General features: G+C 40.9%; 1 protein-coding gene across 15 annotated transcripts in view; it reads right to left on the reverse strand.

Annotated features, from left to right (window-relative positions):
* Positions 1-25,908, reverse strand: part of osbpl8 (oxysterol binding protein-like 8) — a 100,660-nt gene that overhangs the window by 23,115 nt on the left and 51,637 nt on the right. For 5 of the 15 annotated variants that reach the window (XM_005941954.3, XM_005941955.3, XM_005941956.3 and 2 more), the window contains 2 exons: positions 15,787-15,823; positions 14,418-14,606 (listed from right to left, as the gene is read on the reverse strand). In XM_005941954.3, the coding sequence (XP_005942016.1) occupies positions 14,418-14,606; positions 15,787-15,823 (226 nt within the window). Of the gene's footprint in view, positions 1-1,680; positions 5,216-7,084; positions 7,951-14,417; positions 14,607-15,786; positions 15,824-15,983; positions 16,074-17,722; positions 19,570-25,908 lie in introns of those variants that run through there. The other 10 variants (XM_042227057.1, XM_005941960.3, XM_042227058.1 and 7 more) reach the window with 6 other exon arrangements.

Raw genomic sequence — 25,908 nt, forward strand, 5'->3', positions numbered from 1 at the left:
TTATAACCCCGTGTGCCTTATGTATGAACTCTGGTTGTGTTTACTGACCTCGAAATGATTTTATGTGCACGGCGCTCGAAAATCTGTCAAGTGTTTCATTGCGACTTTGCTGAGCTACGAAGCCGCACCGCTTGATGGATTGTTGGAGCATTACGGCTATCGTAGGCGGAGCCTCGCGGAGTGATACGTACTGTGCTTCAACATAATGTTACCGTACTGTGTGTGTATAACCTCTTTTTAAGTGTTGTGGATATTCTACATGGTTATGCTGAGGATGTGTCGGCCAGTTTCCACTGGAAATGCCTTTTGGTTAAACTGTCAGCGAGGAATTTGCACTGTTACATTTTTATAGAACTTTAATGCACATAAAAAACAGCTGCTTGTTTCAGTGAAAATACATTGATGGGGTTTTTTGCACTAATAAAGTTGTGGAGTTGTAAAGTATTTTGTCTAGCGTCAATTATATCATCAGTTATATCGTCATCGCAAATTTTCAAATGTATATAGTGATAAATATTTTTGGTCATATCGCCCTGCTCTAGTGCACAGTCAGCCTTTCCTGGATTCATAAAGGTTAAAACGGTTACTTGTGAAAGTGGAACAGAGGACGTTCACTCTCTGAAAGCTCTTGCGCCTGCCAGCTGTCTGCCTCCAGGTTTACATCATTTTCAGCAGGATAAACAAAAGGAAGTGAACACAAAACTGATTTAATCCTAAATGTTCTCTGGGATTAAGTGTACTTTCAAAAATAAGGATTATCACTGCACTCTAATAGAGGTATCACAGGAACCCGCGTAAAGCTAAACCAGTTGAAGGGAAGGCTATCTCCTGACTCTGTAAATGGTTGTGTGTGTGGCTCTGAAAGAGGGGAGAGCAGGAAAAGTCCTCTAAGACAAGCATCATCTCTCAACAATGACCAAGCAAAAAAGAAATGCATACGTAGGATAAAGCCCAGTGCTGCACTCTTCAAAGAGAAACAATGCCTGTTGCGTTGCCTCTAATCTTTTGACAGCTCTGTTGTTGACAGCAACAGTGTCCTCTGCTCTCGTTGCTAGTTGATTCAATGTGCCTCAGAGCTGAGGCAAGTTTAAGTTACAACCAATCAAAGTGAGTGTCATGGTGTTTGATAATGACTTATCTTTCAACTTTGTAATTCCCTGCTTTGAACATGAATCAGAATGATTTGAGTCTTCATATGTTTCAATTCATGTATTTGCTGAATGTTAAAAATGACTTTTTCACTGAGTCAACTGACACACTTATGCAGTGATTGTCTGGGTGTGAGAATAAAAGCAGTCAACACTATAAATGCCTTTGAGGAAAACCTAAAAGCATCAAATAATGTACCCATTTTAAGAATTCTGGTGTTTTACCCCATCCAAAAGTTTGTCTCTGCCTTCACACGTATCCCTTCGAAACACCTACAAACAAATCCTTCTATGATGCAGTCGACAGAATCGGTTCCTTTCATGAATACATCCCATTGCACAGAATTTAAGGTGGTTCTCGAAACTCTCAGGACCACAGTAAACCAATACCAACAGTACAACTACTGTATTTAGGACACAAGGCCAAAAAGTAGCAGAGGTCAGAAGTCAATCATCTGCAAACCTACTAATAAGCCTGCATCACTTCCCAGCGTTGAGCTTTGCGAGACGTTCCACGCCATTGTGCACCCACCTGGCAGCGAGATGGGTGACAGCTCATTATAGCCCCCGAACGAGGCATTGCGGATGAGTTTGCGTCCGTCCGGGTGTGGAGGTCGAAGCGATGCCGTCCCGCCGCACGTGGAGAAACGGCGACGACTAAGCAGGCCTTCCTCCTTCATCATGGGGCCGCCAGGAGCTCCCCCGACGGGAGGGAAGGAGTGAGGGGTGGGTAAGGAAAACTTAAAGGTGGAAGGTCGAAGGGTATCGGGATACAATCCGATCTTCCCCACACAGCTAGTGTGCAAGCGAATATCCCAACCAGCAACACATACACACACAAACAGAAACACAGAGCGGTTCAGATAGCAGGCATTGGACCGGTGCAGTCGCTGCTTTCCTTTACGCTTCCTTCAGCCGACTGCTTTCTTCCTCCCTCTCTCTCTCTGCCTCCCTCTCTCTCACTCAATCTGTGCCCTGTGAGTGTGTATGAAAGCAGCAGCCTGTAAGTACTTAATAACGAATAAGCTGAGCCCCTCCCACTCCCTCTCCTCGGGATGGGTAGGGGAGCCGCATCTTAGCTTGAAAACAGCCCTTATGTTCCGCATCTCATCTTTCACTTCAGCTCAATCTCTTGCTGCGTCTCTTAGTCATTATTTCAGATTCAAAGGGACACTTCACCGCTTTTCAACCTTACTCGGGATTAGTCACTGGGGTGGCATGTCTCTGACGTCTACCATACTTATTATTGTCAAAATATTTCTCCAGCTGAATTTAGTGTCTTCGTTCAATCCTTTGACATCAGCAGATGAAGGTAAATTACAGGAAGAAATATGAGGATAAGGATCCCTTCATGCCCTCACAACAACTAAGGAAGACACAGAAACAAATTAAAAGGATTAAAAATAAATGTAGTTAACATGGCAAATAATAGACTTTTATAAGGCACAGATGCCAGATGATAAGCTCAACCTCTTACCAATACTCCTGGCTAACGCAGCAAAGTCTTGCGGTGGAAGCAGCTGTGGCATCACTGCTGTTAGCCAGCATGACAGCCACTGCGAATGAAAAGGTGGGATTGCCAGATAATAGTTTGATTCATCTACTCTGCCAGCACTGAGGCAGGGTTGGGAAAATATTTAAACTGTTGAGTGTTTATGTTTGCCAAATTCTGAGGAGGTCAAAGCTGCATCAAAACATTTAACAGTAATTTAGAAAATTAGGGTATAAACGTAGGACTCATATTCAGCTTCAGTCCATTATAAACGTATTACATGATTGCCATGTGGTCAGCAGACATCTTAGTCTGAACGTTAGAAAGTAAGAAATCAATCAGTAGCTGTTATTTTTTCAGCAAATGTCGATTAGCCAGTTATCAAAGTTTTAATTTTTGACATTTCCTTTTGCACTGAAGCAAGTTTTGCTCACAAATGTATAAGGTCTAGAGTTTGTTCATGACCTTCAGAATAAAAAGTAAAAAAACGATGATCACGTTACTTAATCAAACTCCCCTGAAGCTGCTGCAGAGTCAGTGGCTTCTAGGATGGGTTTTTTTCACCATTGCCCTGTTCTGTTTACATTTAATATGATGGGCAAATGTGAATCCAAAAAACACCTTCTTTGTTAATACTGTGATTATTCAGGCTGAATAATCATTATTCAGATGTTCTAATTCACTAACTGACCTAGCTGTGTCCCCCCCCCCCCCCGATCCATGGGGGGGCTAACGATTACTAAGTCACTCAGGGTACAACAGTGATGTTTTAATCACTCAGTTCTTGGTTGTTTTGATGGAGACACATGCCGAACCATTCTTTGAGTGCTCCGCTATGCTGGTCTTCAAAGATTAGTAAAAGAATGTTCACTTCCCTTCTCCATAGCCATCAGAGAAGAGGCAGTGTTAGACTGAAGATGGGAACGGTGATAATTCAGTCCAGCATCGAGCTAATGACTTCAAATTACTCGAAGCATTCACAGCAGTAAGCAGGCAGGGTTAATAAGAGAATGTCTGTACAGTCGATGTGCACCGTGTTGTCTGGATTCGTTTAGTATGACTGAGTCAGAAAAGCTTCCTCGCTGGCTGCTGCTGCTTTAAATGGCCAAATTAATTTGCAGTGAAATGTCCCTTTTTCATTCCCTATTCTGTCTGACAACACAAATAACTACAGCTTGTAAACCTACCTGCTATGCTATAACGAGTCATCAGATTGCAAATATGTACACACACACACACACACACACACACACACACACACACACACACAGCAGATGCTCTGAGGACAGAAGGAAGTTTGTTGTCACACCACTGCTCACACCACCCTTTTATTCCCACATTGCACAGGGAAATAAGAAAGCCTGTCAGCACTGCCGGGTTAAGCTTTAGTGTTCAAAGGCACAGAAGGCTCCGGGCTGCAGCGCAGCCACTGAATGCCGCATTGAAACATGTGCTTCTCCTGGACACAGGTACAGTAAATAGAGCTAGAACCAGGTGCATTGTCTGTGCCTGTAGGTGACACTGACTGTAAAGTGCTTTGTTGGCACACATCTGTGACACACTGAGCACTTTCTATAAATGGTACCTCTGCACCATGAATCTAGCTGACCTCTGGTCTCGTCTGAAATGCGACAGAAGCTGATACATGTGGATTATTTTAGATTTAGTTCTCTTATACACGCAGTGAATGTGTTCAGGATTTTTTAAAGAATAAACTTTTTAGGTTCAAAGCTGAAGGCCAATGAAAGATAAGTGTCATCAGTATGGTTCATATAAACACAGTCACTGATAACTCGTTTATTTATCTAAGAGCGAAGGAACACATTTGGCCTGGGTCTTAGATTTGAAACCCAACACTGAAGAACATTATCAGCTCTTGTTCCTTGCAGTCCTCTGCCACCTTTAATCTCACCCGTCCTATTCATTCTTTCATTCTAGACCTTTGCAAGGAATCTAGAAATCTGCTGGCATCTCGCAAAGCCTTGCCTGCCAGCTGTCTATGGACATTTCAGCCGAGATAACTTGTGAAGTACTTGTGAGTGTAATCCCTTCCAAAACATCTGTCCCCAACGTAGCTAATCAATCTACAGCTGATAAATGTGAGCGCTGCCTGCCTCAACCGTGCTTTAATTAATACAGCTAATTAGATGGTCTGCGTGTATAATTCACATCCCAGACCTCATTAACCTGCTTGCAGAGGAGGAAATGCCCATTTTGGTTACTCCAAAGGCATTCTGAGTCACATGATAGTCTTTTTCTAAATTTAGTCATCATCTGGGTCATTTTCCCAGCTATATCCAGGCTACCCAGGGCGGACTCTTCATACATTCAAAAGAAAAGAACAAAAGCCCCACCTTTAAGCTTTGAACCTAAAAAGTTTATCCTTTAACAAGATGTTTCTGTTTTATAATCACATGACAGCCTGGGCTATTAGCTAACAGAAGCTTTTCAGTAATTTTACACATTTGTTTCTTATAATTTAAGCCTGACACTACACTTCTGTTTCTTTAAATATCTAACGGATTAAATGTGTATTTAAACTTCTTTATGTCTGTGAAGGTTCTCAGTCATCCAGGTCATCGTAGTCAAAGGAGCTTGCAAAGACTTCTTTAAGTTGCTTGAAGACGTTTCACCTCTCATCCGAGAAGCTTCTTCAGTTCTAAGGTCAAATGGTGGAGAGTCCCAGATATAAACCTAGTGGGAGAAACCCCCCACAGAGGGACAAAAGGACCCCCTCATGATCCTCTAATCGCCTGAGCCAAGGTGTGAAACTGGGTGTGGGTCCCAGTCAGCCAGAGTTTCGGGTGTGTTCATTGTGAAACCTGGCCCCACCTTATCATGTGAATTCCTGAGGTCAGATGGCCCAGGATGTGAGTGGGCGTTAAGGTGTCTGGGAAGGGATCTCAAAACTGGATTATAGATGGCAGAGAGTTGGTGTCGTAAACCCCGCCTCTGTTCAAAGATGGTCGCTCACAGTGGACATAGATGCTTCTTTCACTCCTCTTTCAAACCATCTGTCCTCTCTGTCCAAAATGTGAACATTGGCATCCTCGAAAGAGTGTCCTTTATCCTTAAGATGCAGATGGACTGCTGAGTCTTGTCCTGTGGAGGTGGCTCTTCTGTGTTGTGCCATGCGCTTGTGAAGTGGCTGTTTGGTCTCTCCGATGTAGAGGTCTGGGCATTCCTCGCTGCACTGTACAACATACACCACATTGTTAAGCCTGTGTTTTGGCGTTTTGTCTTCTAAACTTCTTTACAGTGACAAAGAGGAGTTTCACTGGTAAGGCCTACTCACACTTTTGCACTGAGGTGACAGCTGCTTTTGATTTAGTGCTATACAAGTGACACTGAATTGAATGAAGATCAAAGTGTTCATGACACTGTACGTGGCCCACAACGTAAAATCGGTATGATGTCCTTGTTCTGTTTCGTCATCAGGAGAACTGAACATAAACTGTCTTGAAAGCCACTGAATGCTGCTTTAAATTTGGAAATAAGGATCCAGTGCAACCAATACAACCATGTATGTGACATTTACTTAAAAAAAAACAGAAAAGATATTCTTGTCACTCTCTGGGATGTTTTCGATGATTACTTGGCACGTTATGATAGGCCATCATTGAGGCACAACTTTACATTTGATCAATACTGTTTCTATTAGCTGCACATGAACTTAAGCTGAAGATGGTGAATACTCTGCATTGTGATGATAGCAATAGCACACCACTGTTAGCATGTCAGCTCGAGATGTTCCTATGGCTAAATACGGCCTCAAGGAGCCACTAAGACTCTTAGTCTTATTTGTCCAGAGCAAAGTTGCTATTACATTAAGTTGATCTGACCACTGTTGATGCTTTACATGGTGTCACGGTTCAAAACAAAGCAAAGTTCATTAACTCTCCTGTTATTCTTCACTATGTTTGCAATAAATACAGCTGTTTGTTGAGTTATTGAAAAAACAAAAGTCAGAAGTTATTATCATGTTTTGTAGTCAATCACAAAAGTGAACAAAAACCTATTGATAGAATAGTAAGACTCAAACACCTTCAAGAGTCACACGCAGTAAAACGTCTATAGTCTTAGACCCTGTAAGCCTGAGATTAGCTGTGGAGCACGGAGGCTTTTTAAATCATTCTTCTGCTGTACTCCTCCTTCCTACAGTAAATCAAACAACATACATATCTCTTGTTTCAGTCCACATTCATACTCTGATGAGTAAAAGTGGTTTTATGTTGGTGTGAGCTCCCTTCTGTCCTCGTGAGAGCCACCTTACATGGAGTATATAAGCACAAAAGCACACAAGACAGCACAAATCACTAAACAGGCTAGCGCTGGAAGTCAGGTGAGCGGCTTCAAACTACGTTACTCTTCTGCCTTCACTGTCTCCAATTCCACCAAGCACTACTTCAACTGCTGTGACAGCTTGTACTACTTAATACTATACCTTGGACTCCTTAAGGTTAAATCTTAAAAGAAAATGTTCCAACGTTAAGTACTGCCGGCAGTTTAAGATCCCAAATCATGCTTTACACCCAAATCATGTCAGTCCAGACAAGCCTTCAGCCGTCCGAGCAGAGCTCAGGCTGCAAGCAGACATATTCTCCATCATGTCTTCGTGTCCTCCAGCTCTCTACAGACAAACCTTGGTCAAACTCGCTCAGTGCTCTTGCCTTTCAGGGTCAGGCACTCATTGGATGAGAGCGTAGGCAGAAGAAGGGACACTGGATTGGCAGTGGCTGTTAACCCTGTCTGACGCCATAATCTCTGCGGCTGAGCTTAAATCCGCACCGACTCCACCTGCTCTGGCACTGTAGCTTAACTTCCTGCCTTTCCTCTTTTTTCCTTCTTCTACAATTCCTCTTCATTTCTTTATCTAATCTTTATCAAATTCTCTCACCATCTCATCCTCTTCATTATCCACCCCCTCGTATGATTCACACATGCATCTCTTTCAAACTTTCCCAGTAGCAGTCTGGCAAGAGGAGCAAGTGAGAGTGGCTGTGTGAAGTTTCCTTTAGTGATGAGTTTATTTCTTTAGGGAACACACCGAGTTTGTGCGCCTGTTTTTATGCTCTTTCTCTCACTAATTAAACTAAATAATCCAAACAGCACACAAAGTCATGAAAGCAATCTGAACTAAACACAAAATTAAAACTTGCAGGTATAGTTGGATTTTTTGTCCATCCTTCTTCGATCAACAAGATTGTTGAGGTGACCCTGAATCCTCCCTTAGTTATGCTGCAATAGGTGGAGGCTGCTGAGGGATTCCCATGATGCATTGAGTGTTTCTTCTTCAGTCACCTTTCTCACTCACTATGTGTTAAGAGACCTCTCTGCACTGAATCACACTTGTTATTAACCTCTGTCTCTCTTCCACAGCATGTCTTTATCCTGTGTTCCTTCTCTCACCCCAACCAATCACAGCAGATGGCCCCGCCCCTCCCTGAGCCTGGTTCTGCTGGAGGTTTCTTCCTGTTAAAAGGGAGTTTTTCCTTCCCACTGTCGCCAAAGTGCTTGCTCATAGGGGCTCATATGATTGTTGGGTTTTTCTCTATTTGTAGTGTTGTAGGGTCTACATCACAATATAAAGTGTCTTAAGGCGACTGTTGTTGTGATTTGGTGCTGTGTAAATAAAATTGAACTGAACTGACTTGAAAGATTATTACAGTACATTACAATCTATAAAGTCAAAAATCATCCTTTGAAAATTCAAAATTTTAGAATTCATATTTAGAGAGCACACATGATAGTTTATGGGAAAATCCCACTTTCAAAGTGAGCTGAAACTATCCAATCAGTGATAGGAAATACATACTCTAGGTGGTAAATCAAACATCTAGTCACTTTTTCTGCAGATGCTGCAGTAATCTGGTTACCTCCAACCGTTCTAGCAGTAATTAGATTTCCAAAAAGTCAATTTTGCAGTCAAATTGGATTCCCTTTGTGTAGAAATGTAAATACACTACATGCTCACGCATATATTTGGATCAATTCATGCATCTACAACTAAATGTGGGGATAGCAGTTTAAGCACTGATCTCCCCAGCCACCTGCTCCAACACCTCCATGGGGACACCATTATGTTCCCAGATATAATCCCTCCAGTGTGTCCAGCATCTGTCCCAGGCAGGACAGAAATGCAGAACTGCGTGATCAATTACAATACAATACACTTAATTAACTTCAATGATGAAAGGTTGACAAAAGCAATGAGGAGGAGGAGCAGAAGACAGCAAAGAAGATGTAGAAGAAGATTATTGACTAGGTTGTAGCATCTAAGCAACGTATGAGGACCAATTTAATCTAGACATTCTCTGCTTTCAGATAATGTGGATATGCATGGACTGCTTTCAGTGCTGCATATCTACAGTTTTAGTAAGGAAATCAACTTCAGTGTCAAACTGACCCAATTGTTTTCAGGATCTTCACCAGTGATGAAAATCAAGCCTCAAGCTCCATACCAGAGATCTGAAAGTGGTGCATCACATCAGGAGATCAAGCACATAAGCTTTCGACAACAGAGGGGACTTCAACTAAAGTCCACAGAAACGCTGAAACTTCCAGGAGTATGCAAGGAGGTGCTTTTCTTTATAAAAACAATCAAATGGTTGCTAATGAGGTCAGAATCTGCTATGAGGAGGGTAAGAGGGATTTCATCCATCATGAACATGTAAACATGGAGCTTTAAGCTCTAGCCTTTTAAAACGATTACTATGTATGCAAATGTATCACGAGGGTTAGTCAGCACATCGCAGCTGGGGTACAATCAAATGTGATTATGTTTCAACACAAGTTGTTATCCTCCAGAAATCCTGCTCTGCAGCAGCGACACACCAACACAGCAATTCAAAATCACATTCCATCTTCACACCTTAGATGTGAATGTTCTCACAACTCCTACAGAATATTCTTCCAGAAAGATCTGTACCACAGCAGCAGTCGTGCCGTCGTGTATGGGGTGGATTCATTCGTGAACTCCAATATTAAGAAACTGCCTATTTTAACCCAAGGACATCAGGCAGAATCTATGTTAACACTGGTCAAGAGAAAACACGTCAAAGCAAACACTGTCATCACTTTGACACAAGACCATCGGCTAGACGTTGAAGTCAAATCGGTTGCCATGGATACCCATTCTGGACTGCAGGGACTTGAGGGTCATATTGGGTATATATTCTTACAGACTCTTGTTTCTCTGAAGCAGTGAGGACTAGAATGTGAAGTAAGTTGACTGATTTTATTCTGTATGCTTACACCAGGAAATGAGAAATATTAGCCAAGGGCTGACTAAGCACTTCTTACTCCAGTATGTATACTAATACATTTCAGCTATACCATAAACACAAAACATGTATCTCATTGAACGTCTGACAAAGATTTTAATGGACCGATCCCAAAAGGCTGCTGATGTGTTGAGCCTATATCCACACAGCAACACACAGATCACACTCTTCAGCGATCACTGCATACACCTAGGCTGATAAGCCTGACACAGAGAGCGTTTCTGCAATAACAACACAGTCATTAGATTCTCTGTACCGCTTGCTCTCTCTTGTGGTAAGAAAGTGAGTTCCACCCTAGAATAATGTAGGAAACACTGACACAGAGATTCAGTTTTTCTTGTATACTATAAGCAAGATTTGCCAGAAAATATTTTTCATTTAAAAATAAAAATCCCACATTGGAACATTTTTCACTCACAGCAATAAAAACAAAGGTTCTGTCACAGTTTACAGTCTCAAAATCCAAACTATCAGCCTCCACTTCTTTGTCCTTCATGCTCTCTGTGATCTTAAGAGGAATCAAACTAAATTTTCTGATACTAAGAACACACACTGAGAACAAGGAAATCTAACAACACTCTAGTAATTTTCTAATCACAGTAAGGTGTCCACAAGAGGGCGTTGTAATACAAGAATAAGGCATGAGCAATGATGTAAGACCAATTTCCTCAAAGCTATAGAACCCCCTCTTTGATTTGTTCCTATTCTGCTGCATGGGAACTTCCATCCCTGAGCCCATCAACAGTCCTGAATGAGATGGTTTCCAGAAAGAAAGCTCAAATCTCGAGTGGAACAGGATGAGCAGGTTTGAAGTTGGGATCTCCTAAAAAGGTCTGCAGTTGGCTGGAGAAAAAAAAGAGAGAGACTAAGCAAAACCCTGATAGCTATCCTGAGGCTACAAATGGCCATTGCTTCTATGTCTTAAAGTGTCAACATAACACGCAACAGAATAAAAGAAGACAAAGGAAACAGGATTATAAGAGTTAAGAGGCTCAGCGTGTACAGTATGCAGCTCTATTTAGAACTCAACAGCAACTACAATGATTGTAATTGTCAGAGTGTGTGTGTGTGTGTTTGAACCTATAGTGTACAGTATATGAAGTATATGGTGTTTTTCAAGCATGTTGTGTAGCGATTGAGCCGGTGATATTTTAATGCTCCCATCTGGGACAGCCATTCTGGATATTTAACAAACAATTAATAGGCATGTGCTTTATCAGAGCAACTGCTGCAGAGGAGCTCAGTTCTGCATTCAGCCTCATTACACAGAGCTGGTTAGTGAAGAAAATGGTCAAATTTGAGGAATCACATGAGAGAAATCTTATCATTTCATGCCATGTGATGCTGCCCAGAAACAAACCTCCTCTCTTTGACTTGCTGGTTGATTTTCAAAGAAATTCTTTGCTCCATCTGTTAAACAGGCGCATCAGACGGCAATCACGAGCGCCACCGCACAGTCAAAACCACGACACAATGTTTGCTAGTTTGCTAATGTTATCACAGGCAATATGTCATGTCAGGAGCACAAAAGTCCTGGTTGTACTGAATTGCAATATCATGTCTCAATGCTACTAAAAGTAGATGACTTTCATTGCCCCTGTTGTCATTTGTGCCCTTGATGTTGGAATGCTTTCAGACATGTTTTGTTGGATGCGCTAACAAATTGACTGAGTGATTGATTGTTTGAGTGATATATCAACTAGGTCGTATGTTGAGTGTCTGTATGGGGCCTTAGGCCTGGATTGCTTGGGTGTATTTACTGTATGAGAATACTGTATTTTATATGTATTTCTATCTTTTATATCATATCTATTATAGTTTTTAAGTATTTATCTTTCGTGATGTTGCATTGACCGGAGACATCTTTCAATTTCATTGTACTTGTGACAATGACAATAAAGAATATTCAAGAGCATATTTTATCCCTTATAGACACGATTTCTAAAAATACTGGAGAGAGAGGAATGCGTCTGATTGGTATAACTTTTCATTTAAAGGAAACAGAGAGCTGATTTTTCCAATTATAAACATGTACTTCCAAACAAATCTGAATAACTTTAACCAAAGACACACAAATGAAAAGGTCTGCTATGAACAGATATGACTAAAAACCTGCTCAATATACTGATTAGTCAGTAGGAGTTACCATCTTTCCTGTGATGGATCTCTTATTTTTGGAATTAAACTTCTCTTATTGGTTCTTTCCTGCAGTAAAAACAAACACCATCCATCCATCCATTGCTTCCGCTTATCCTTTTCAGGGTCGCGGGGGGCGCTGGAGCCTATCCCAGCTGTCATAGGGCGAAAGGCGGGGTACACCCTGGACAGGTCGCCAGTCTGTCGCAGGGCTAACACACAGGGACAGACAACCATTCACACTCACATTCACTCGCACATTCACCTAGTGACAATTTGGATTAATCAATTAACCTATCCCCACAAGCTGCATGTCTTTGGACGGTGGGAGGAAGCCGGAGTACCCGGAGAGAACCCACGCAAACACGGGGAGAACATGCAAACTCCACACAGAAAGACCCCGGCCTGATGGAGGAATTGAACTCAGGACCTTCTTGCTGTGCGGCAACAGTGCTAACCACCGTGCCACCGTGCTGCCCTAAAATGTAGGAAATGTAGGAAAATGATAATATACTTGAACACATACACCAGACTTTAAAATGTACTTATTAGGGTGGTACAGTGACGCAGTGCTTACAAGCACACTAAGATAACTGCTGTTTTTAACTTGGCAGTGGATGTAACATTTGACGTAATCTATTTAAATGAAAATGACTTGATTGGTATAGTTTCAGTTTATATAATGCACACCTTTGAATTCATATATTTCAGTTGTATTTCTCTCAGAACCGTTGCTTAATGTGATTATTGAGGGTAAAGAATCTTCTGTTTGAGTCAGTCTTTAGTTAGTTTCGAGTTTGTAAGTTCGCTTGCTTCTTTTTTCCAGGTGAGCGTGCAGTTCAGCATTTGTTATGATGGACCACAGGCTGTTCTCCCCCTTGGAGACCGCGGGAGTCTCCAAAAATGTTTTTAAGATTAAATAATATAACATATTCTGACTGAGGGATTTCTGAAAAATCAAAACGTACAGCTCTGTTATCACTTCCAATATAAATGAAGACAGAAAACTAAACAGCTGTGACTTTTGCAGGGTTACTGAAGTTGGGCTAGCTGGTATATAATGATGTGCTACATGACTGGGCTGGGCTGCAGTTACATCGTAAGGGTTTAAAAACTGAGCTTTAAAATGAACTCAGAGAAGATACAAAACATTAAAACATGTTAAAAACACAAAAGCCTTATTAAATGCAGAGTAGTTTTTTCATATGTAATCAGTTAAAGATTGGATATCCCACCTGCTGTGAATGTTTTAATGCAGAACAGTTGTTATTATTATCACTCGTCACATCCTGTTTATGACAGTTAAAATTAATAACATTCATATAAGAAATAAAAGTGCCTCATGTAAACTGTATGCAGTGTTAAATAGGCCTATACTACTGTACTTTAATGTCGGTCATAAGGGTGGTACTTCAAGAGCCATGTATTTTATGCTACAGGCTACAGGAGATCTAAGACAGAATTTCACTACAGAAATTCCCACAAAGACTGGAGGAAGCACTGATTTTAGAAACTGATGTAAAGTTACTGTGGATTCCTGTGATGGCTGAAAAGCAAATTTATATTAAAAAAACATTTAGAAGCACAAAGCTGAACATGTTTGTGCAGGATTAACTGTCTGCCAGTCATTATCAAATTTCTTGGCATAATACATCTGCTTAGAAAGTACATGTAGCAATGCATCAACAATCTGCTCACAGTTTAAATTCAGTATTATACAGATGTACCAACTGGACTGTAAGAGTAGGACAGATATTTACTGCACTAGCATTAAGTACAACAGCAATAATCAGGAAAGTGCTGCATGATGACTCTGAGAGGCTGAATGGGAAAAAAAATCACGACTTGTTCAAATAGGCAGCACAGGTTGCTTTTATTATGATTGAGGACATGTAGTGATGTGAGGGGGTGTGGAGTGGGGGTGGTGTTAGTAATTTACTTTATCCTGTCATTACCATAGCAGCCAAAAAATAAGGAGGAGGCCAAACGTTTGCATAAACAGTGAGCAGCATGAAGGGGTTAGGGTTTGAAAAGTACACGTTTCTGCACTTTTACAACATTTGAACCAACTGAAATATCCTGACTAATTTTTTAGTGTGAATGTGATCTGAGAGCACGTCATGAAGCACTTTTTGGGAGAATGCGTTACTACTATGACATAACGTACAGTAATGGAGACACGCTAAATCATGACCGAACGCGCTGATCTATAATAACCATGATGGACATGATTTCATTTCAGCTGCGTGCCATAACCCTCTCTCTCTCTCGCTCACTGTGCACTCAGCTCTCGAACAAGAACAAAGTGCAAACTAACGACAATAATAACAAACCAGTGTTTTAGAATGCAGATCTTACCGTGGCTGTAGCTGACTCCTGGGCTGAGGGTAGAGGGGCTGGCAAGCTGCTCCCTGTTGGGTGTTTGGAGGCCTACTTCCTTCTCCTTTTCCTTCTCCCTCTCCTTGTCCCGCTCCTTCACCTGGCGCTGGCTCATCCTGCTCGGGGTCTGTGTCAGAAGGACGGTGTCATCACCGCACACTATGGCAGCTACATAAAAGGAGAAGGAAGAAGAGGTGAGAGATGAAAAGGGAAGACATCAGAAGAAAAATCTGACATGTTGCCACCTTTCTTGAAATCAGAGCACATCCACACGCAACCCTCTTGTGGAGCATCTGATAGCTGCAGCCTTCTGTTTCATAACCTATTTTGATAACTTACATAATATTTGTTTTCAACATTATCATCATGACGGTTTTCATGAGAGCTGATAACCTGAAGATGTGAGCCTCTCCCCTATTACTCCACCTTGTTTACTGAGCCCTAATGAAGCAGGCAGGCAAGTTATTGCTTAGCAATGGGAGCCCATCTCGGATGAAGTGTGACCAATCCCATTGCATTAAAAAAACAAAACAGGACTCATGCATAAGTATGAAAACACTTCTACCATTTATGGTTCTAAAAATATTTGTAACAAGAAAAAACAACAACTGCTCTGGTCTTCCTGGGGTCAGCAGCTAAATGTCTCTTGTTATCCCATCTCTACTTAAATAATGTGTTTACTCATTTATCTTTACACACACCATCTTGCAACAGCAGAAGTTATTGTTTTAGTTCAAATGGTTCCAGTTGCCAGTCTTGGGCAAGATATTAAACACCTAATGGCTCTACAATTCATTCATCAGAGTAGGAAGGTGTGGGAATGTTACACAGAAAGCACCTGGGTGTAGACAAAAGTGCTTTATGGGACATTTTGTATAAAGCTCTTCGAGTTCTCAAGAAGAGTAGAAAAGCACTATATGTGAACCAGTCCATATGGCTCTGTGCTATATTTGAAAGTGGAATTTACATATTAGACAAAGGAAAGAGCAACACAATCACATCGTTTTGCTTTAACATCTGAAGTTAAGGGTGAGCGTTCTTAATATCAGTTTATATACTACATATAAAAAGTTCATCTTTGCACTCTGTGTAAAAGAATGAACTTTGTTTGCTTTTCCAAATGCAGATACATTTTGTTGTGAAGCCATATATGAAGTGGACAGTGACACACTTTCCCAAAATACATAATTAACTAACCACTAAAACTGACTTTAAATGCTCAATACTTGGGAAAAGCAAGAGCACATGCATTCTTTTCTAATCAATTTCAGCCTAAATATCAGTCCTGGCCAGTTTGCTGACTGGGTACACTGGCCTTAGCCCTTCGTCTGAAAGGTCACTGGCTTACCGGAGGTGGCATGCTGCTCTCTCAACTCTGCGTGTTGCTAGCAGGGGGAAAGGGTGGAGATGAGGGGGAAGGGCAAGACAGTGATAGCAGATAAAAACAGAGGGAGAGACAGAAAATGAAAGGGATTGGAAAATGTGTCAGAGGATTTTGGATAGAGATTAAAGGGGACGAAGGGGTGTCCGCCATGTGTTGTTCACCAGATGTTGGCAGTGGTGGGTTTGCGGGCAGTGGGGTTGGTGTATAGTGGGCAGCATCAGCAGCAGCAGCAGCATCAGCAGCAACAGCAGCAGCAGGTGAAGCCGCAGCCGCACAGGACGACAACAGACAAACACACACACACACACACACACAACAAAAAACAGAGGAGACAAGAGACAGAAAAAAACAGACATTAGTTTAACCAAAATGTGGATGGAAGACAACTTAACATAAATCTGTTGGGTGATGGAGGCAGTGGGAGGGAGTGACAGCAGACTTGGTGATACACAGCAATGGATGAAGTTACAGCGCACACACAAACATGATGGAGAATAAATGGTCACATTCCCAATGACTACCAATCAGCGGCCCATTAATTACAACAGCTGCTGCCGGAGAATCCCAAAATAATAATTAAGGGCCATCTCAGTGGTTGATCCCACACTGCAACTAACAACTGCTTTGCATTTACAATGTCACTGAACGGTTGTAGCTCTTTAACATTTCCCAGAGGTCGTGTCTACCAATTAGTCAAACTCAAAAGACACAGTTTTATTGATCATCTGGGCTTCAGTTAGTGTCACATCTGATATTGACTACATACCTCAAGGCAACGTGACAGTGGGAACTGATTTTGATTAATGATGAATGAAACTGGTTTTACAAGATGAGTTTAGAAATCTTCAGCAAACTGAGTGAGTGCACATTCATTTTGGAAACTTAAAAATCAAATGTAAAATTTAAAAAAATATGATTTTAATAAATCCAACGCTGCTTTGTGCAATGTGATAATGTCCTCATGCTAACCTGCTCTTAGAAATATTATGCACCAGCTTATTCTTACAGATTATAGTTAGCAGCTTCTGTCATTGCTAGGATATGCTAGCTTGCTAGCTATATGACTAAACCACACATCATATAAGGAGGAGACCTGACTCCTGAGCAGAAATCTATAGGAGATGGGGCAAAGAAGACAACTGTCATGTCTAAGCTCCCCAAAGAGCCAAACAACAGCCAAAGAAGCTATGTTAGCAAACATTGCGCATGCATAGTAGAAGTATAGAGCTGTGATCAGATGTTTACATACACTTATCACGAGCATGTTATGGTAATTTGAGCTTTGAGCTGCTCTTTTTCCAGGGTTGAATGATTGATTTAAAACCATACAACTTTAATAAGTGGTGCTGAAGGTTCTTCGATGTCTTTTAAGGGACAAACTCCAAACTCCAAAATTAATTCAAACTTGTGCACCCAATTCTTCAAAGAAATCATTAAAAGCCACAAATTATTTAATTAAGCAGGAACGTCTAAGTAAGTGCTGGAGTAGTTTCAAAGGTTCCTGCCAAGTGACAAGAATCACTTTTAAAAGAACTTTGGCCAAATGAAACTTTCGGGATTATTCACTGGTTGATTGACATGTCATCCCTGCAGCATCAGCCTCAGAATAGCACAGGAGAAAAATATTAATGTTTTGTGGATGCATCCTCTGGGTACAATAAATATCCATGTAACAGCACAACCACTTTGTTACTCAAGTGTTTTATATTTTCAGTACAGTACACCATTTACTTTGCAGGTAGTTATTAATGTAATGTCTCATAAACAGGAAGTTAATCATTACAATCAACTTAAATATTTCAACCATTGGTTTATATTTCTTATTAAGTCCTATCCGCAGAGCAATAAACATTACAGTGTAATTGGTAAGCAGCTCTGACCACAAACAACAGACACTCACCCACATGACTCCCTCCACCTGTGCACAGCGGAGAGTGGAAGCATTTAACAGCTGACCAAAAACAACAAACAGGCTCTGATTAGGTTTGCTCACCATGGCCACTCTTTATCTTAAAAGTAACAGCTCTGCAACAGTAAGGGCGCTGTTTCTGTTCAGTCATAACTCTGACACAGCAAATATCAACACGACTGCAGAAGATTCTTAATTTCACTACCTCCAAGATACCGTCTGGCTCAGGTTTACAGAAACCCATCATATTAATCCAGGCAGCTGCAGTGAATAGATCTGGTGTCATGGTCACCGCCGGAGTGAAGCAGGATCCTATATAATCTCTAGTCAGACAAAACAACCATAGGCAGCTCAGTGAGAAGGAAGACGGGGAAAACAGGGCCACTGATTGGTTATTGCTCAGATAATCCTACAGATGAAATCAAATCACAAAGTTCTGATTGGTTAGAACCCAGAGACCTACTGGCTGAGAGGGCAGACGATACTAAGAGCTGCTCACAACAATAAGGGATTAGCAAACTGTCACTGAACGCCAGAGATCTATTAACGAGGCTTTGTGAAGAGGCACCAACAGAGTGCTTTCCTAATTTAATCTTGGCTCAGTGTGCTGTCTTACCATTACACTGAGGCCACTCCCACCAAGTTGCAAACAGATGACCCTCAGTCATTGGGGCAAAGAGGTCAGAGGAGTTTGTTCCTGGAAGGCTGGTAGTTTTCTCTAAATATAGCACACAGTCTGATCCCAAAATAAACCACTTTTCCTCAAACTCTCTGTTCAATAAACTCACAGCAACTGTCAGCAGCTTCCGTGACTGACAGTCTTTGTGAACCCGGGGTGAATGCTGTTTATAACAACCTCACCTGGTGATTAGTGCTGATTAATTATGCAGATGAGAGTGTGGGTGGTGGTGAAGAGGCTGACAGAGACACAAAGTGAAGGGCCAGCAACAATCTCCAAGTGCCACTAATAGAAAACAGAAACTGCGACAGGCAGCCCGAGAAAGAGTTTTAACAATACAGTTGAATAAAAGCGCACTTGCTGGACCACAGCAAGTGGCAAGAGCACATTAGCATTTCAAAAGCTTTTGTCACTATAAACTGATCATCAAAAAAAGGGTGGTGGGAGATTTACATGCACTAAGCTGACCTAAAGTATGAATCATTCAAACTCAAACTTTTTGTGACCAGGTTTTAATATTCTATAAATCATCAAAAATAATGTCTGTTGTCAAGTTGTCTGTGAGATTTGTACAGTCTGCTGTTTTCCCAGCACAAACATTTGTGTGGAGAATGAGAATCAACAGTGTACAACCCACATCCTCACAGCTGAACTTTTAGTGTCATGAATAATCTAACACGTTCATCTTTTTGGGGTTTCTACATGGAAAACAAAGTGATGGAGGGGATTTCACCACACATGAGCCCATTCTGAAAACTCAGTTTTAAAGCCAGCAGGATTTTTAGCATTTGTCTGTATTTTGCAGTGCACTGCAATTATTTTACAGATAATCCTCTGTAAAATAATATTCTCACAATCATCATAATTAATATTACACTATTACACTGCTCAAAAAACATCCCAAAACTAAAGGGACACGTTAAAACCACATCAGATCTCAATGGCGACGTGCTGAATACTGATTTGGACTGAGTAATGTGAGTAATCTTGAGACTATGGTGAGAAACACAACAAATCCTCCAGCCATGGCACATTCTGATGCGCCTGGAGGAGTTGGACTACCTGTGCTGGAGTCCAGGTATCACCTCATGCTGCCAGTAGTAACACTGATATCAGAATCAGAATCAGAATCAGAATGGGGGTTTGTTGCCAGATGTTGAGGTTTACAACATTAGGAAATTGCTGCGGTGCTTCAGTGCAAACAATAAGAATTAAAGTGCTATGTAGAAAGAAAGATATGTGCAAGAATTAAAGTGCTATGTAGAAAGAAAGATATGTGCATGAGATATACATGAGATATATACATGAGAATAAGACTTATGAGTGCTACGTAGAAAGATATATACATGAGTGCAGGTGGTGATCGGTGCCAAACATGAAATGATGCAGTGACACAGCGTAGGGTCATGTGTTAGTGGCGGGGACAGTCATGTGGTTATGTGGTTATATGATCCAAATGCAAAACTGATGAGGAGGGAAAAATGTCCTCCACCTGTGAAACCGTTACTGCTTTGGGAGTAATCTCGTTGTTGCTCCTCTAGTGCCCCTGCTGTTCATTTCTTTAACACCACAAAGCAGCTTTTTTTTTTGACAGTGTATATTAGCAACCTAAAAATCACCTTCAGTGAAGCTATGAGTGACTGTAGTTGCTGAAACACACACACACACACACACACGCACACACACACGCACACACACACACACGCACACGCACAACTGGTATTAGACTTTGGGAAAGCTAGCAGCTGACAACCATGTTTGGTTTGGAAACTTTTGATACTAAATTCCATTCCCAGTCTCGTACACGTACTGTGCTCTAATGCAGCGACCCCCAACCTTTTTTTTGCACCACGGACCGTGTGTCCGACAATATTTTCACAGACCGGCCTTTAAGGAGTTGCAGAGTAATACAAGAAAATAAAACCAATACCGGTATCAAAAAAAGAAGATTTATTCATAACACACGGGAAAAGACCCAGGGAAATGGAGTTAACGATTAAAAAAATAACGCTAAAAAAACAATAAAAACCCTAAATTTCACACCCGAGCCTCAACTCTTGCGGTCCGGTACCAAACGACTCATGGACCGGTACCGATCCGTGGCCCGGGGGTTGGGGACCGCTGCTCTAATGCACATTGGATTTTTGAAGCTCATACAGATATCAACATTTGTATGCCGGATATATATCATACCATATCATATATAGCCAGCAGTATTTCCTCAACATAAACTTACATTAATGTAAAAAAAATATATAATAAAACAATGCATACTATCCAGCCATTTACAGGAGCTCCAGTAAGAGCTCTCTGATGAGCACACCAAGCAATGTCTGCTGCACCTCCACTGCAGTGACTCTACTCACAGGCCTGAGGAGGAACGTACTGCATATCCACTGACAACAAGATCTGCAATGAGCTAGTGCTGGTGTATTAATGTATGCATTAACATGTGCATCATAAGATGTCTAAAATCCTTCACTAAAGTAGATGGATCTTAAAAGCATGGACATAGATATGTGTACATTTTACTGTCAGTGATATTTCCCATCATTAGAGAGAATAAAAGTTTCGAACCCATCAGCCTTATATTGCAAGAGAAAAATCATCATCATAATATTTTCATGCGGGTAGTGTTTCAGTTTCCACTGACAGGTTAATCAAAACAGATCTCAGATGAGTTGAGCAATCACAATTTTGTGTGCACAATCGCAGACGCACATGTAATACTGTAAGAATCTGAAGAGTTCTCACAGTCTGAAAATAAAGAAAACATTGGCAGCTATTGCTGCAATAGCTTACTGTGTTTGATTAAGGCAAATGCAAATAAAAAGGTAAACTCCCTGTGACAGCTCACCTAGTTTGATCCCCTGTGGTCTGTTCAGACCTGCAGGCTCAAACACAATAGATGTGCAAGTCAAGCCTGTACTTCAACCTCAGCCGCCAACACAACTGGATGACACCAGACAACCTTGTTTGAATTAATGAAGGAAACAAAGATGGGGGCAATGTTCAAGGTGTCCAGCTCCCTTTTAGAGGGGGTGAAAAGCAAGGTGACATTTTACTGTCTGACTCTTTTCATCTCGTTTTCATTTCAAAGCCAGCAGCTTGCTGTGCCGATGACATGACAAACAAGGACACTGCAGCAGATGCTGTGAGAGAAAACTGAAATACATTTTAACCACAGACACAGAGCAAAGCATCTGGGCTTTTTACACTTAGCAAGAAACAATTTTGAGATTATTAGTCTTTAATAAATTAAATCAACTTTCAGATAACAGTAACAGTATGTGGTTAAAGTCTGTATAGCCAAATATCCAACATTTAAGGACTTGCGTCTGGGGAAGAGGCACAAACTTAGAGACAACCCTAATTTTGTCCATTTCCACATTTATTCAGAACAAACCCAACTCCTACATAAACGGAGGCAGTGCATTAAGAACACTCAGGCTTAGCTACACAACGCTGGGAAAACAAATGCTCATCCATATTCATACAGCTATAAAAGGTGATGATGTAACTACCTAAACATATTCCACCCAATCAGAACGCACCAAACCTTCCAAACCTAGACAGGAAACATGGCCCCAAACCCCGTCTCTGCCTGTGAAAGGATGGAGTGCTAATTCAGGATAAAATGCCATGGCATATTACATAATGTTAAAACATGACTCGCAGCAAGTTCTGACCCAGTTTCTTTTTAGCAGCAAGGAGAAAAAAATACCAACAGTTTTTTCCCCTATATCTGAAAGGCACCTTTAGTTACTAGAATCAAAATACAGCCTAAAACTCTTCTATATAATCTATATAATGAAAAAAATCCACAGCCTGTATGTTAGACGCCACAAAGGTGTTTGTCACTGAAGAAAGACACAATTACAGAGGCTAAAAATCTCAATAGGGAGCGACAGAGACAGAGCTGCAGGTTTCCAGGTGCTAGACTGCTGCTGGATGGCTGAGTCATCACTGGCAGCTATTTTTAAAGCTCCACATAGCCACTGTTACTGTATGAAACTTTGTTTATTTTGTATAAAAGCTGATATTTTGAAATGTCACATGCACAACTCATGTCTGTCGATGTGTAGCCTTTATATTGCATTTATGTAATATATATTTATATTGCAAGTGTAACGTGTGGCTCTAAAATCTCTTATGTTCCACTGTGTTGTGATATAGTTGTGATATGAGGCCATGGCAGGGTATTTACATAAACTTGTCCCGTTCATACTACACTTAACAATTCCTCTTTATACAAATATGCTGGTTTAGCTCAATAACACAATCCAGAATTCTATTCCTCTTGATTCAGCTAATATGTTATCAAACAGAGGCTTAGAATTAAACAGCACAGCACCGATTTATAATTGTGTCAGCAGGAATAATATTGTTACGATTTTAAAAGTACTGGAGATTACTAAAACTAAAACATCTCTGAGCGTTTCATAAATTCAATTGCACCATTAACATACATACACATTTTATTCGATTAAGAACGAGCTTAGCAATCGAAACTGTGAGTTTCTCCATTTGAATGTTATGCTTTTGTTTTTTTCAACAGCATTGTGCATGCTATTGCAGTGCACACACGCACACACTCCCACACAGATAGGATTTCTCCAGCCCCGATAGCAGGACCGAGCAGAGACTGTCCTTCTAGCTCCTTTTTGCTGTCCACTGCTCTCCACTCACCAGCTGCCTCATATCCTCAAACCCAAACAGTAAAGCAGTGGGCTGTAAAAGCAAAACAACAAGCTGAAAGACATCAAAACAACTGATTACTAAATAATTACTAAGCACGCCAAACCTGAAGAGCTGCAAACAAAACTCATTATTTAATTTTCAGGAAAACCACTGCATGCTTAAGACATGAAGTGAAGAAAAACCTTTCATATTAGCCATCACAGCTAATATGGAACAGCAGCTGTTGTGACTCTGGCTTAATCACTACTGTTAGATTAGAAGCTTTGCCAGCTGTGTATCAAACTAATGGTCGCGTTCACACTTATACTACCCATATTGCATAGTGTAAATCAGCAAAGGAGTTTCGAAATGCATGTGCTAATGTGCTTTCAGCACTTCAAATAGTTTACTAACTGAAGAGTTCCTCATAAAAAAAACACCTCACCCTCTTTTCCCAGAACTGTGCTGTCTATAAAAACCCTCCCTCAGCCAATAAACTGCAAATAAAACTCATCATTTATTATCAGGAAAACCACTGTATGGTTATCACATTTCTTATTTGTAGACTCTGCAACTGAACAAAACTAAACAGTCTGGGAACCCAGTGGTTCTTAGTTCACTGGTTAGTTTCTTTAGCCAGTAAGAACCAAGTCTTAAAATGATTCGATTTTTATTCCAATGTAACAGCACTTTGTGTCACCTGTGGTTGTTTTAATGTGCTTTATAAGTAAAGATGGATGGATGCAGTATATCAGCAGAGCGAACAGTTCAAATTTTGTTGTAATGTGCCAGTCATCATAGATAAACTTTACCAATAAAATGCTAAGTCATCACCAGACAATAGGCAGTGGTTTCAAAATTTCTGCTCTCCACACAGACAGCATGCAAACCAGTTTTTACATAATGACATTAAGATATGCATTTTTAAAAGATTAACCTCATACAAGCTGGTTCGTGCCAAGTCCTATCCATCATAGACTGCTGTATGAAAGAATGTAAATTCAATTAAAACCTAATTCCTGACGTGATAAGCACTAACTGAAACCTCCTGACCTTCAAACACAGAGGACAGCAGGAACAGCACTGGAGCCATTTAGACTTCAGGTTCTGGGAAAGTAGAAAAACACTCCAACTGTATTTTGCTTAACAAATGACCAATTTGTTAATTAGCAAATTATATTTTTTTAATGAATTAATTAACTGCTCTAAAGTAAAACTCCCTGAAGGGAACAACCTAACAGGTTCAGGGGTTTTCTAGTAGACGTCCTGATGGACGGTAGAAAGAGTCCTGTTACGTTAAACATCAAAGCAACACAGAAGCACTTATTCTAATAACAGGTTTGTTTTGTCTCATAAAATGATTTCAAAAGTGACTTTTTTTTCAGAATGCAAAGCCAATTTTACTGGATAGTTACAAAGTTAGAAAGTGCGTTCATTAGATCTGCTTACACTTAGTTTGCTCCTTGTTTACAATAAAGAGGTTTCTGGGCTGCCTCAAGGGATTGATGGAAGAAATACCTGCATAAAGAGGAGCAGTACAATAAAATGTTACATCATAACAGAGTACTTCACATCTCATTTGTGCAATACACTGTTTATAATCATGTAAAATATTCTAAGCTGCAATCTAATGAAACTCAAATATCCCTTCTGCAGCAGTCTTAGTGTGAAACCACTGCAGGCCAGCACGCAGTCCTGTCAGAGTATCTTCAAAGTCTGGCACATCCGTCAGAAAGTCCCTGGCTAAAGGCCGACTTCAGAGGTAGAGAGCTGCAGTATGGGATGGTGCTCATGGGTGCTGACCAAAGGGTGGCTTATTTACAACTGGAGTGGAACTACAGCAGGCATCACAAATGAAACGTCTAATGGTATGGGCTCACAGAGATCTGTATGCACTGGCCAAGATACTGCCAAAGTAAGGCAAGAGCCAAGCCCATAACCTGAATTTACAGGGTGAGCCAAGGTATTTATTTCAGTAAAGAGGGAGCAACCATCATGCAAGTCTGTTAAAAAGTGAATGGCAAATGTTTTATTGTTTCATCTGTGTCAATTGCACAGAATAGCCAAAAGCAATCGGGCAGAGTGAATGATGACCGTGCAGAATTTCCTTCCTGGTCAATGATGTAATCGGAACATCGCTGCTAAAACTAGTCCGTTTTTGTTTACTGCACTTGATTTCCACATGCTCAAACACAGGTGTATAAACCTTCTGTTTAATGTTTTGGGAGAGCTGTAGGTGTTAGGCTTACATACTAGAAAGAAAGGTGTGCACAAAATGATGAACACTGCGTGCTGGGATACAGTACCAATGCAGTTTGAAACCTGTTTAAGTCGGTAGCTTTTCAACCCTGTGATAGGGAGCAGGTGTGGAGACCCACAGGGCTGCCTGACAGTGAGGCCAAGTCTGCTCCTGTTAATTACCCTGCTGAAACCAAGCCGTGTCATTATGCAGTCTTTAAGTACAACTCTGTGCCCTGGAAATTCTGATATAGCTCAGAATGAAATACATGCTCCTCTAATGTCTTGCCTGATGCTAATCATGTAGTGGAGCCAAGCTTTCAGACAGATGTAACAGAAGCTGCTTAGAATGGCTGTTGTTAAAGTCTGAAACTGTGGACTACAGCAGACGGTGTGTAAAAGAGACCCAAAAAACAAAACTGGGGATAAAAGTTCTTTGCATTTGGCACTTTGAGGAATGTAAATATTAAGCACAATACTGCTATACAGTGGGGCAAAAAAGTATTTAGTCAGCCACCGATTGTGCAAGTTCCCCCACTTAAAATGATGACAGAGGTCAGTAATTTGCACCAGAGGTACA

Source organism: Haplochromis burtoni, unplaced genomic scaffold (assembly GCF_018398535.1).
Source record: "Haplochromis burtoni strain Fernald_Lab_line unplaced genomic scaffold, NCSU_Asbu1 Contig_241, whole genome shotgun sequence".
In the NCBI taxonomy this organism is placed as follows: Eukaryota; Metazoa; Chordata; class Actinopteri; order Cichliformes; family Cichlidae; genus Haplochromis; species Haplochromis burtoni.